The 13,638-nt window shown below is 42.6% G+C and overlaps 1 protein-coding gene across 3 annotated transcripts in view; it reads right to left on the bottom strand.

Moving 5' to 3' along the window:
• LOC137518608 (dynein axonemal heavy chain 5-like) overlaps positions 1-13,638 on the bottom strand; it is a 553,928-nt gene that overhangs the window by 324,443 nt on the left and 215,847 nt on the right. For all 3 annotated transcript variants that reach the window (XM_068236692.1, XM_068236695.1, XM_068236693.1), the window contains exons 36-37: positions 10,430-10,583; positions 2,200-2,466 (exon numbers count right to left, since the gene is read on the bottom strand). In XM_068236692.1, the coding sequence (XP_068092793.1) occupies positions 2,200-2,466; positions 10,430-10,583 (421 nt within the window). The remainder of the gene's footprint in view (positions 1-2,199; positions 2,467-10,429; positions 10,584-13,638) is intronic.

Here is a 13,638-nt window from a genome sequence, read left to right as displayed (position 1 = left end):
AAATTAGCCTTTTCACCTGAAATTTCTCCCAGGTGGTATTTGTAAAGAAAATATGTCCTTTAACCTCCTTGCCGGTTATCCCGAGCTCAGCTCGGGGTAACCAGCGTAGGAGGATTTCTCAGGCCCCGCTGGGCCGATTTTCAAATTTTTTTTTTACTGCACGCAGCTAGCACTTTGCTAGCTGCGTGTAGTTTCCGATTGCCGCCGATTCGCCGCTACCCACCGCGCCGCCCCTCCCCCCTCCAGACCCCTTGCGCAGCCTGGCCAATCAATGCCAGGCAGCGCAGAGGGGTGGATCGGGATTCCCTCTGACGTCCCGACGTCCATGACGTCGGTGACGTCATCCCGCCCGGTCGCCATGGCAACCGGGGAAGCCCAGCAGGAAATCCCGTTCTGAACGGGATTTCCTGCTTACTCTGATCGCTGAAGGCGATCGGAGTGGATAGGGGGATGCCGCTTGTCAGCGGCTATCATGTAGCGAGCCCTGGGCTCGCTACATGATTTAAAAAAAAAATTAAAAAAGAAGTGCTGCGCTGCCCTCTTGCCACCAGAATTGGAACGGCAAGGGGGTTAAACCACCAGAAACGAAGAAAATACTGTAAATAATTTTGACAGTGCCATTTCACTTACTTTTTGGCACTATTACAATTGCAAAGTGCTGAAAAAAATAATTTTAAATACAATAAAATTATCTCCTATGAGAAAACCAGGTGAAGAAGTGAATTGCATATGGGCCATTTTGTCTAAAAAAAATAGGTGTTAACAAAGGCCAGCTGCAGACGTCTGATTAACTTCTGGGACTGTGCAAGAGGCTGAGTGTAATCATGATTTCATGTTGTATGGACTTTTAAAACTGCAACCTGGAAAATATTTCAGCCAACTGCAACATTGATGGACTGTTTTTGCGGGAAATGCAGCAAATTTTGGTCAAGGTTCTCTAATAAATTTCGATCCCCTTCAAGTGGGAAATTGTAAGAAATTGGCTGCATGTCATTCACAGCTTGCTTTTGTTGGGCAGCCATTGTACCATTCTTAGAGCCATGTGTTCCTCAAACAACAGCCTTCACTTCCTGCTAACTGACCTTAAGGTGGAGTTAAAGTTTAAATTTGATGAAAAGCATTCTTTCAGCCAATGACACTGAGGCTCCTAAAAGGGAAGTGGTGTGTGCTGAGGGTGGAGCCAATGGGAATAAACTCTTTGCACCAAGTGACAAAGAGGTTCTTTGTCTTCTGTTTGGGCTGCTGTAGGTGGTCCTGGCTGGGTAAGATGGGATGGGTCTGTGTAATGTGGGTTGTACTTTAGAAGTCATTGGAAAGCTGCACTAAGGCTAGCTATTAATGTATTCATTGTAAGAATTGTTTTTAATGGTTTATGTTTTTATGTTGTTGAACTGCAGAAAGCAACATTTTAAAAAAAAATCATCAATGACTGTACATGTATACCAAATCTCACAGACATTACGTTTATTTAAAAAAAAGTTATTGATGTGCATTTCTTTGCCAACGACCAGCTAGAATCCTAGACTTTACAAGGGATAGATATTGTTGTATTTATTAATATCCAATTATGATACAATATCTTTAACAATATTGATTTCTTGCATATATATATATATATATATATATATATATATATATATATATATATATACACACACATTAGATACACTTGTCACAGAGTGGGTTGCACTTTAATTTACTGTTTACGTTGCTGTCAATAACAGTAGGTCGTAAAACATCTGACCTGATTTGGACTAATCCTCCTCCTCGTGAGGGATTTTCAGGGTTGCTCAGTCCAGCTGGCATAATGTGTACAAGCAAGTAGGGAGGCTGACTGGCATCCTCCTACACGTCCTCTCCAAGGAGTGCTTTTTGTAAAGAGTAAAGTAAAAAACTGGGAATTCTTTGTGATGAGATGGACTAGTGTAAAGCCTGTCAGATCTGTTTTAATGCCTACTGCTAACTGAGCAACATCAAGAAAAAAACATTCCATCTACCTCTGGAAGTTATGCATGCACATGTTTTTTAAACATCAAAATTTTCAGTTAAATAAGTGGATTTGACATAACCTAGTTTGTTGGAAAGAAAACTGTTAATATCAAGCACTATGGTGAATTAAAGACTATAGTAAATTAAAGCTATATATAAGAGATTTACTACTATGTTTATAGTTAGCATTAAAAGGACAATATGTTGTACCTGAATGGTGTGTGAATCTGATGCTTGGCCAAGGATCTCAAGAAGAGCTGGATCTGAAACGAAGAAAAATCGAGGGAAAACCAAACGCTTCTTTTCCAAATATCCAGTAAGCGACTTCTGACACATTTCCAGCTGTTCAAGTAAATGTGGCAACAACTGTGCCAGTGTCTCATCACCAACACAACACTGAACTATATTGGTGGTTTCATGAGCCCTCTGCATGATCTTCTGCCAGGATTTATCAATATTCTGAAACCTCTTTGCTTCCTGAAAAGTAAAAGAAATGCTAAAACCACTAGTGTACTAATAGTGAGCAGACCACTGACAATACAAGCACTGTACTGAATTCATATTATTTATCTATTCGGCTGGGGTTAAGGGGGGGGGGGGGGGGGAGTAAAATTACCTTCACCAGAGGCCCCAGTAAATGTGGTATAAAGTCCCTGTAATGCTTTTTGACCATTTTGTAGGTCTGAGTGCTGCAGGTCCCTGGAAAGGAGACCTGTCTTCACTCTGCAACTTGCTGAGCTGCTGCTCTGGTGAGGAATTTGCATCAACTTGGCATGCAAATTGCTTAGCTGCTTCCTTTGATGGCTTGCAGTATAAATACCATTTCCTCCCAGAATTCCTTGCTGGTCATTAAAGTTTGATCCTGCTAGACTTACCTTGAGTCTCAGTCCTCTGCATATTGTTTGCTAATATTATCTGTATTGCCTAGTTCTGTCCTATCTGTTGCGATTGTCTTGTCGCCAGCGGCGGTCAACAGGAAATCGTTCTGTCTGTTGGGATCGCATTCACCCTAGCGGTAGAGGCGGTGGTTCCTTCTGTACTCTGTCTTAGGGGTGCAAGCCAGAGCACCGGTAGCTACTGGTTGCTCCATCTGTCTGTCTGGATCGCATTCGCCCTAGCGGTAGTGGCGGTGGTTCCTTCTGTACTCTGTCTAGGAGTGTAGGCCAGAGCTGCGGTTGCTACTGGTTACTCCTTCTGTCTGTCTTGTCTGGATCGAACGCTTGCTGTAGTCTCAGTGAGGTAACCGTTTAGCAAGCGTTCGCGTACTCTTTTGTTTTCGTGTTTCTTTGGTTAGTCAGGGTTGGTACGCTTTGTCGCTATTGCGCTTCTCATGTGGTAACCGTGCCGCGCACGCGCTTTGTCGCTATTGCGCCTAACGTGTGGTGACCGCGTGTAGTTAGTCCTGTCTGCTTATGTGTGTTGGATTACAGTTTGTTGTCAGTTAGCTAAGGGCTATCTTGTCCTGCATTGCTTCACCTCGTACAATTACAATTCCCAGCTGGCATCTGTGGCAGTGCAGAGGGTTATTCCTCTGCACTCCATAGCTCCATCTGCCGGTGGAAATTTCCCTTTACAGGTGCATTGCACCACAGCTGGGTTTTGTTATTTTATACGCTTGTGGAGGATTTCCGCAGTGTCAGCGCGCATCTTGTGCGCTGACGACGGAAATAATTCCCCAATCGTTACAGTCCCCTATGTGACATCGCCTCTAATACAAGCTTCTCTTTGAAAGGGGATAGAAAATTGTGCTTTCTAGTCATTTCTCTACAACTTTTACAACCAAATTTAGTCCAATAATTTGTTTTTCAAAATAAAAGTATTCAAAAAAATATATTGTAGGAAAAAATAACTGATAAAACTAAACACAGTAATGGAGAAAGTAATAGAAGGAAAAAATTTTTTTTATTATGTAGCATAACTGGAGAGGAAATATTATTATAGAGAAGTGATGGTTTTACTTCTGGTTAGGTATTTTTGAAAAAAAGTTGTCATTTAAAAAAACTGATAATCCAAGGCTAATTGGGTGAAAGAAAGAAATAGTGTACTATGTCTACGCAGTAGTCAACATTAATACTCTGGGTTATAAGCAAGAAAAGCAGCATAAGTTGTGTGGCACGTTGGTTAGAAGTTATGGCATCGCCTGTATCATTTACTACAATCTCCTAGCAACAGGAAAAGGATTATGTAGCCCAGTGAATAATCTTATGTACTTTTTCTGAATTAATGGGTTTAGCAGTATGTATTCCAGACAGGATGAATCACTGCTGCACTGAAAGTCTATTGCAGCAAGCCCTATGCTTCCTCCTGCCCTTCACATTAATTCTTTAGGTGGAAGCAAAGCAGACAGAGTGGTGGCTGCCATTGCCATTATTCCCTCTTTATACTCCTAGATGTGCCTGAAATGTAATATTACTATGACATATGTGGAGAACATTCTTTCCTCCACAGAAGTACAAAGGCAATACTAGTGGGAAGACAATATTTTTTTTCTTTTTAATCCATGTTGTAAAAGCAAAAGTATTTTTAAAGGGGCTGTGATATGCCTCAAACACATACAGGTATGAACAGTCTAGTGCTGTGTCTAACCATATTCTCAAATGAACCTTCCCTCTATTTTTGCCAAATCTTAACTGACCCCCACCTTCGGCTGATTTAAAAGATGCCTTTGCCACCAAAGCCACCTTCCCCCGATATTTGCCATGCCTAATTAGGACAATTATTGGGCAACTAACAATAAAATACATACAGTATGTTGCACAGATGAGAAATTTGAATGTCCATGCACAGCAATCCTTTCACTTGATATTTTCTACTTAATAGCAGAAGCTCTGGTGCGCTGTTTTTTAACCACTTAAGTACCAGCGGTCTCTGCCTCCTTAACCACTTCGGGACCGGCCGCCTAACTCCCCTTAAGGATCAGGCATTTTGCGGTGGAGGGGGGTGCGCGCGTTTGGGGGGGGGGGGGGTCAGGCGGCCGAATTCCGTCTGTGGCTGGCTGGGCAGTGTCCTCCCTTACGCCAGCAGCCATCACTCACCTTCCAGGCTCCAGCGATGAGTCGCAGTAACCCCCTTCTTCTCCAGCCGGCATCTCCGCTCCAAATGACACTAAGGTCGGGTCGCGGCTTGATGACGTCATCAAGCCGAGACCCGGCGCTGACGTCAGACGGAGCAGAGATGCCGGCCAGAGCAGAGGGGGGCGCTGATCGTCGCTGGAACAGCAGGGAGGTGAGTGGATCCTCTTCTTTTCCCCCCTGCCGCCGCCACTTTCAAAGTGATCGCCGTTGGATCGTAGTGATCACGTGATCAGCAGCCATACGCGATGGCTGCTGATCACTGAGGGGAGATGCCAGCTGTCGTATGACAGCTTAATCTCCCCTCTCAGGTGCGCATGATCGCGTCGGGACGGTTCTTCAGCTCGGATGTTGAATTAACTTGCGGTCAGAACGGTAGCACCACCTGCTGGACGTTGATTCAACCTCCGTGGTCCCCAAAAGGTTAAGGACCATTGACCACTGGTAAAAGAACGACGGTATCCCCACAAATCGTCACACATACCCTGCGCAACCACCATCATCGCCGGGATCCTAAGGACTTTCATTGGCTCCTGACCATGTCTATCAATGTAAACCAATGGGAGTGGCTTACATTGATAGACACGACCAGGAGTCAATGAAATTGGCTCCTGACCGGCTCACATGGCTCTGCAGTCATAGAGACAGGCAGAGCCTGCGAGTTGCGGTGAGAAACGTTGGGTTTGAACGGCGCGATTGGCGGAGAGCGACAGAAACGGTGAATGCACGCTGTGGACGGTGATTGAAATCTACGCCCTGCCAGCCAGGAGCCCACCAAAACAGGGCGTAGATTTCAATCACCGCGGTTCTAAAGTTAATTTATACAACTATTATGAATATTAAACCTTTTTGACACTAGTATTCACCTATCTAAATAGAAAAAGGTTTCCCCAATAAGAGCGCTAGAGATGTCACGAACCCACATTTTTTTGTTCGCAATGCGAACTTGCGAAAAAGCCAGCGAATTATGCGAACCGCAATAGACTTCAATGGGCAGGCGAACTTTCACAACTACAAACACTAATTCTGGCCACAAAAGTGAAGGAAAAGATGTTTCAAGGGGTCTAACACCTGGATCGGGGCATGGCAGAGTGGGATACACAAGGAAAATTATGGAATTGACACACAGCAGGGTTATAATCACTAAAGGGAAGAAATCACATTGCATTCCTAAATTGGAGGCATAGAGTGCTTTAAAACATCTTGTATGTGTATACATCAATCAGGTAGTGTAATTAGTGTACTGCTTCACACTGACAGACCAAACTCACTGTGTAAAGCACCGCAAACAGCTGTTTGTGTAGTGATGGCTGTGCTGGACTGGTGCCCACCATGGCGAGAGTGCAAGCAATGGCGGTTTTCAAGCCCTGAGGTAGCTCAATGACAGTACAACAGTGACTTTCCAGCTGATCGAAATTGGTCTGTCCACAATGAAGCAAAAACCTTATTATCTTGGGTGTGCCCCCCAACACACTCATATAGGTCTGGTCATTGCTTCATTGTGATACGCAAGCCCCTTCACTGCAGCAAGGTAACAATCACAAAGGGGAATTGACACATGTACATGCCTTTTGTTTTGTTGTTGCTGCCCCAGTGCATCCAGAAAAATTGGGCAGGCATGTACACGCACCAGAAAAGTTATTATTCTTTTTGTTCAGTAATCCACGTGGAGTCCTGGACCCTGTTGGTGATGGCGAAGAAGGCAGTCAAGGGGCCTGCATGCAGAGATGCTGTGTGGGGGGACTGACTTAGTCTTGGGGCAAGCAGCAGCGGCCGGCAGGCAGAGATGCTGTGCGGGGACAGACTTAATCTTCGTGCAGGCAGAGGCCCTCCGGGATCCATGCCTCATTCATTTTGATAAAGGTGAGGTACTGAACACTTTTTTTGACCTAGGCGATTTCTCTTCTCACTGACAATGTCTCCAGCGGCGCTGAAGGTCCTTTCTGACAGGATGCTTGAGGCAGGGTAAGCCAGAAGTTGGATGGCAAATTGTGACAGCTCTGGCCACAGGTCAAGCCTGCGCACCCAGGTGTTCATCGCTGCTCAGACTGTCGATGGTTCTTTCTCTAGCATTGTTAAAGAAAGGGTACAGCCGGGGAATCGGGGTTTGATTCCGGTCCAGAGTGGGAGCCTGAGAAACGGCTACCACCACACATCCAAGGAAGGCAGCAGGCGTGGCACGCAAGTCCCAACTCGGGGAGGTAGTGACGAAAAATAACAATACAGGACTCTTTCGAGGCCCTGTATAATGATGAGTACACTTGAAATCATTTAACGGGGATCTGTTATGGAGGGCAAGACTGCCATTCATTCTACTGTGTGATAAACTCTCTTTGATACTTTCTGCACCATGGTGACCATGGGTAGCGTCCGGGGAATCAGGGTTCAACTCCGGTCTGGAGTGGGAGCCTGAGAAATGGCTACCACCATACATCCAAGGAAGGACTTAATGTGCTGTATAAGTAATGTACCTGCCCTGGCCGTGCTTTGCAGACCAGGCATCTGTGGTCAGATGGACCCTTGACCCAATGCTGTGTGCCAGAGATGACACCAATTACCTTTCATCATCACAGTACAGTTTGGGTATCACCTTTTTAGAAAAATAATTGTGGCCTGGTATCAATGTGCAGTCACAGATGCAGTGAAAGGTATGCACTGACTAGTATATAAAACAGTTTGCAGTCACACAGATGCAGTGAAAGGTATGCAGTGACTGGTATAATACAATGTGCAGTCACACAGGTGCAGTGAAAGGTATGCAGTGACTGATATTACAATAAAATGTGCAGCTGTCACACACACAGGTGCAGTGAACAGGTATGCAGTGACTGGTATATAAAACTGCATGCTGTCACACAGGTGCAGTGAAAGGTATACCATGACTGGTATTACAATACAATGTTCAGCTGTCACATAGGTGCAGTTAACAGGTATGCACGGACTGGTATATAAAACAGCGTGCGGTCACACAGGTGCAGTGAACAGGTATGCAGTGATTGGTATATAAAACTGCATGCTGTCACACAGGTGCAGTGAAAGGTATACAGTGACTGGTATTACAATACAATGTGCAGCTGTCACACAGGTGCAGTTAACAGGTATAAATGGACTGGTATATAAAACTGCATGCTGTCACACAGGTGCAGTGAAAGGTATAGAGTGACTGGTATTGCAATACAATGTGCAGCTGTCACACACACAGGTGCAGTGAAAAGGTAGGCACTGAATGTGCTGGGCCTGGCACAGTATAGTAATTAGAAAGAACCAGCTGCGACAGACAGGGCTATATATGCAGTGTCAGTGGGCCACACAAAAAAAAAAACACATCACAAGAACATTAGCTCTCAAAAGAGCTGTTTTGGTGGTGCTTTTTAGCAACAAATATCAGCAAGGAGCAAGCTAACAGACCTCCTAACTATCACTTTCCCTATCTCTCCAATGTCTCTCCCTTCTCTCACTAATACTGCAGCACACAGGGTGAGAAAATGTCCGACGCTGCTGTCTTATGTAGAGGGGGGGGGGGGGCTCCAGGTGGGAGTGCAGCCTGATTGGCTACCATGTGTCTGCTGAGTCCTAACTGTGATGTAGAGGGTCAAAGTTTAGCCCAATGATGTAGTATTGGGGGGTGGATCGAACCGACAAAAAGTTTGCGTTCAGCCACGAACGCGAATCTGCGTTGTTCGCGCGAATAAGTTCGCATGCGAACCATTCGGGACATCTCTAAAGAGTGCCACTGACAGTCTGAATGAATAATCCAAAGTACAAAAGTGGCAGATGAACTTATTAAGTTTTAGACAGAAATACTGTAAGTTTGAGCCGCCTACCTATGAATTTATTCACCACTCTATTTATCAGATGACCTGCTGCTGATCCTGTGCTTTGGTAACACTGACCTCTTTTTTTTTTCTGTCTCCTCTCTCTGCATACATTCAATCACTTGCGGTTATTCATTGCCTCTGTGTTTTAAAAAAAAAATAGTACTGATGTTTTTGGGTGAATTACTTAGGGGTTTTCGCTCACTGTCTGCCACCTGAGATCACCGGGCTGCTTACTTAAAGTACCACTGAACTTGTTTATTATAAACATACATTTAATAGTTTTATTTGTGGTGCTGTGACAAATGTCACAGCACCAGCTTCCTCCTCCAGCACCCCCTGTGCCCCCCACTCTGCTCAGCCATAATCTTCTGGGCAGGGAGGAAGTGACAGTTCCCCTCCTCTCTGCCCATCTATAGGAATGCCTCCTCCACTCAAAGACTATGGCTCAGCAGAGCGCGGAGAGGACAGGGGGTGCTGGACGGGGAGGATATTGCTGTGACATTTGTCACAGCACCACAAATAAAACTGTATTAAAAGTATGTTTAGAATAAACCAGTTCAGGGGTACTTTAATGGACACCCAAGGTCAGAGGGATACGGAGGCTACCATATTGATTTTCATTTAAACAGTGCAATTGTCTGGCTGCCCTGCTGATTCTCTGCCTTATAGCTGTAGACCCTAAGGCCCCATTCACACTTGAGCATTTTGCCGGCGATTTTGGCAAACCGCTCAAACGCTATCGCTTTTGAAAGCACCAGTGTAATAAAACCCTATGGGCCCGTTCTTACTTGGGCAATTTGCGCTAATCGGTGCAAATCGGCCAAAAACTCAAACGTGTAGCCTGCATCATTTTCAGGCGATTTCCCGGCGATCGCTTTTCAGTGCTATAGAAGCGCTAAACGCGATCGCGGACAAATCGCTGCACTGTCCAGTGATGAAATAGCAGAAAAATCACTCCCGCAAAACGCCAGCAAAAATCGTCGTCCTTTTGTGCTTCTAAGTGTGGATGGGGCTTTAACAAGCATGTAGATCAGATGTTTGGCTGAAGTTTCACTGGATTTGCTGCATGTTTGTTTCAGGTGTGTGCTTCAAAGACTACTGATATATAAAAGATCAACAAGGCACCAGGCAACTGATACTGTTAAAAAAGGAAATAAATATTGCAGCCTTCATATTCCTCTCACTTCAGGTGTCCTTTAAAGGGCACATATGTATACGTTTCTTCTTATAACTCGCGGCTCATGTTTGATAATTACAAGCCTAGTGGCTTCCAAGACAGAGGGAGTTGGGTGGCAAGCAGGGTATTTTTACATGGTAACATATTCAAAGGTTAAAAAGAAGGGTTTGTATGTGTATAATGCATTTGTATTGAGTGGTCTATTTACTATTTAGTCATTCCATAAACTTTTGTCCATTGGATTAATCATTTGGACTGTCAGATGATAGTTTTTTCTTCTTCGGAGTATTGCATTTCTTGCTCTCTCGGGTGTATTGAATAGATCTACATAAAGATAGGCAATTTCATGTATACCACTATTTGCTAGCACTCACCTGAGGAAGCTGCTTTGCAATGTCACCACCAACAAACACAGCTTCCAGGTAAATCCAAAGGTTCTGCACTGTAAGCCAGTTCTCAATTATTTCTGTGGTGTTGGACAGTTTCTGCACCCACTGTTGTATGGTTGGCTTAAATGGTGCATTGTATCTGTTTCAAGCAAAGATTTAATAACTTAGTAAACAATACTGAACACTGCAGAGAATCTTCTTCTCTAATGTAAAGCAAGCATGGTACATTTAGCATAGGAAAATCTCAGCTGCATGGCTCTCCTTTCCAACAGAGCTAAATGCAAGAACAAAGATATATTAGTGATTTTAGGTTGTGCTTGCTGGCCCTTATTCAATTCACTTTTTATCCAAATTTTCTCCTAAACTTTCACATTGTATCAATAAAATGCATTTTAAGTAGCCACACAGCAAGAAAGTACTCAGCATAATTTTGACCATCATTTTCCCTTACATTTTCAACTGCAGAGTGTTGAAAAGTTATTTTAAATAGAAGATGAAAATGATCTGATAGGAGAAGTTTAGGAGAAATACTGAATTGAAAAAGGCCAAGTGACGTCAATGTTCAATATATATATATATATATACACACACACACATATATATATATATATATATATATATATATATATATATACATACACACACTGTATATCTATCTATCTATCTATCTATCTATCTATATATATCTATATATATATATATATATATATATACAGTGGTGTGAAAAACTATTTGCCCCCTTCCTGATTTCTTATTCTTTTGCATGTTTGTCACACTTAAATGTTTCTGCTCATCAAAAAACGTCAACTATTAGTCAAAGATAACATTATTGAACACAAAATGCAGTTGTAAATGATGGTTTTTATTATTTAGTGAGAAAAATAACTCAAAACCTACATGGCCCTGTGTGAAAAAGAAATTGCCCCCTGAACCTAATAACTGGTTGGGCCACCCTTAGCAGCAATAACTGCAATCAAGCGTTTGCGATAACTTGCAACGAGTCTTTTACAGCGCTCTGGAGGAATTTTGGCCCACTCATCTTTGCAGAATTGTTGTAATTCAGCTTTATTTGAGGGTTTTCTAGCATGAACCGCCTTTTTAAGGTCAAGCCACAACATCTCAATAGGATTCAGGTCAGGACTTTGACTAGGCCACTCCAAAGTCTTCATTTTGTTTTTCTTCAGCCATTCAGAGGTGGATTTGCTGGTGTGTTTTGGGTAATTGTCCTGCTGCAGCACCCAAGATCGCTTCAGCTTGAGTTGACAAACAGATGGCCGGACATTCTCCTGCAGGATTTTTTGGGTAGACAGTAGAATTCATGGTTCCATCTATCACAGCAAGCCTTCCAGGTCCTGAAGCAGCAAAACAACCCCAGACCATCACACTACCACCACGATATTTTACTGTTGGTATGATGTTCTTTTGCTGAAATGCTGTGTTACTTCTACGCCAGATGTAACGGAACACGCACCTTCCAAAAAGTTCAACTTTTGTCTCGTCGGTCCACAAGGTATTTTCCTAAAAGTCTTGCCAATCATTGAGATGTTTTTTTTAGCAAAATTCAGATAAGCCCTAATGTTCTTTTTGCTTTAAAGTGGTTTGCGCCTTGGATATCTGCCAGGCAGACAGCTTTTGCCCAGTCTCTTTCTTATGGTGGAGTCGTGAACAATGACCTTAATTGAGGCAAGTGAGGCCTGCAGTTCTTTAGATGTTGTCCTGGGGTCTTTTGTGGCCTCTCATATGAGTTTTCTCTGCGCTCTTGGGGTAATTTTGGTCGGCCAGTCACTCCTGGGAAGGTTCATCACTGTTCCATGTTTTTGCCATTTGTGGATAATGGCTCTCACTGTGGTTCGCTGGAGTCCCAAAGCTTTAGAAATTGCTTTATAACCTTTACCAGACTGATAGATCTCAATTACAGTACTTTGTTCTCATTTGTTCCTGAATTTCTTTGGATCTTGGCATGATGTCTAGCTTTTGAGGTGCTTTTGGTCTACTTCTCTGTGTCAGATAGCTCCTATTTAAGTGATTTCTTGATTGAAACAGGTGTGGCAGTAATCAGGCCTGGGGGTGACTACAGAAATTGAACTCAGGTGTGATAAACCACAGTTAAGTTATTTTTTAACAAGGGGGGCAATCACTTTTTCACACAGGGCCATGTAGATTTGGAGTTTTTTTTTTCTCACTAAATAATAAAAACCTTCATTTAAAACTGCATTTTGTGTTCAATTATGTTATCTTTGACTAATAGTTAACGGTTTTTGATGAGCAGAAACATTTAAGTGTGACAAACATGCAAAAGAATAAGAAATCAGGAAGGGGGCAAATAGTTTTTCACACCACTGTATATATATATATATATATGTATATATATATATATATATATATATATATATATATATATATATATATATATATATATATATATATATATATATATACAGAATGTATATATATATATATATATATATATATATATATATATATATATATATATATTGTACATAAAACACACTTAATGTCTATTAAACTTACATGTCTTATTACTTTGATATTTTGGTAATGGATATAATGTAAATGGTTTAAACAACATAATTTTCCTGCCTGGGGGAAACTCTAGATCTCACTTGAAAATGGTTTTGCAAACAGGGGGTTATAGGATGGGACACATTTTAACTTGTCATTTTAATTCTACCTTTTTCCTAAGTAATGATCTGATCTGTACTCAGAAACATAGGTGTCACACCAAGCTTAGCTCCACATAAATATCATCTAGGAATCACTACTGTGTGTCATTGTTCAGTTACTGGATAGTGTACCAGTTAAGGGCTCTGCCTCTGACACAGAAGACCAGGATTCGAATCTCAAATCTTCTGGTTCAGTAAGCCTGCACCTATTCAGTAGGGGACCTTGGACAAGACACTACTGCCTATAGAACAACCCTAGTGGCTGCAGCTCTGGCGCTTTGAGACCACCAGGAGAAAAGTGTGATATAAATGTTCTGTGTCTGTGTCTTGTCTCTCACCAATTCAACTTGCTAATGTTAGCAAGTTACCATTTTCTCTCCGTCTGTTCACATAAAAGCTATTTTCTACAACTGGATGGCTCCACTATTTAGATGTAGCCTTTTATACTTTCAAAATAAATTATTAGAGAAGCAAAGTCATCAAAAAATCTAGCATCAATACATTATTCTA

The sequence above is a fragment of the Hyperolius riggenbachi genome, chromosome 5, assembly GCF_040937935.1.
Source record: "Hyperolius riggenbachi isolate aHypRig1 chromosome 5, aHypRig1.pri, whole genome shotgun sequence".
NCBI lineage: Eukaryota > Metazoa > Chordata > Amphibia > Anura > Hyperoliidae > Hyperolius > Hyperolius riggenbachi.
The sequence above is the reverse complement of the archived record's forward strand: the minus strand, read 5'-3'. Positions and strand labels throughout refer to the sequence as shown.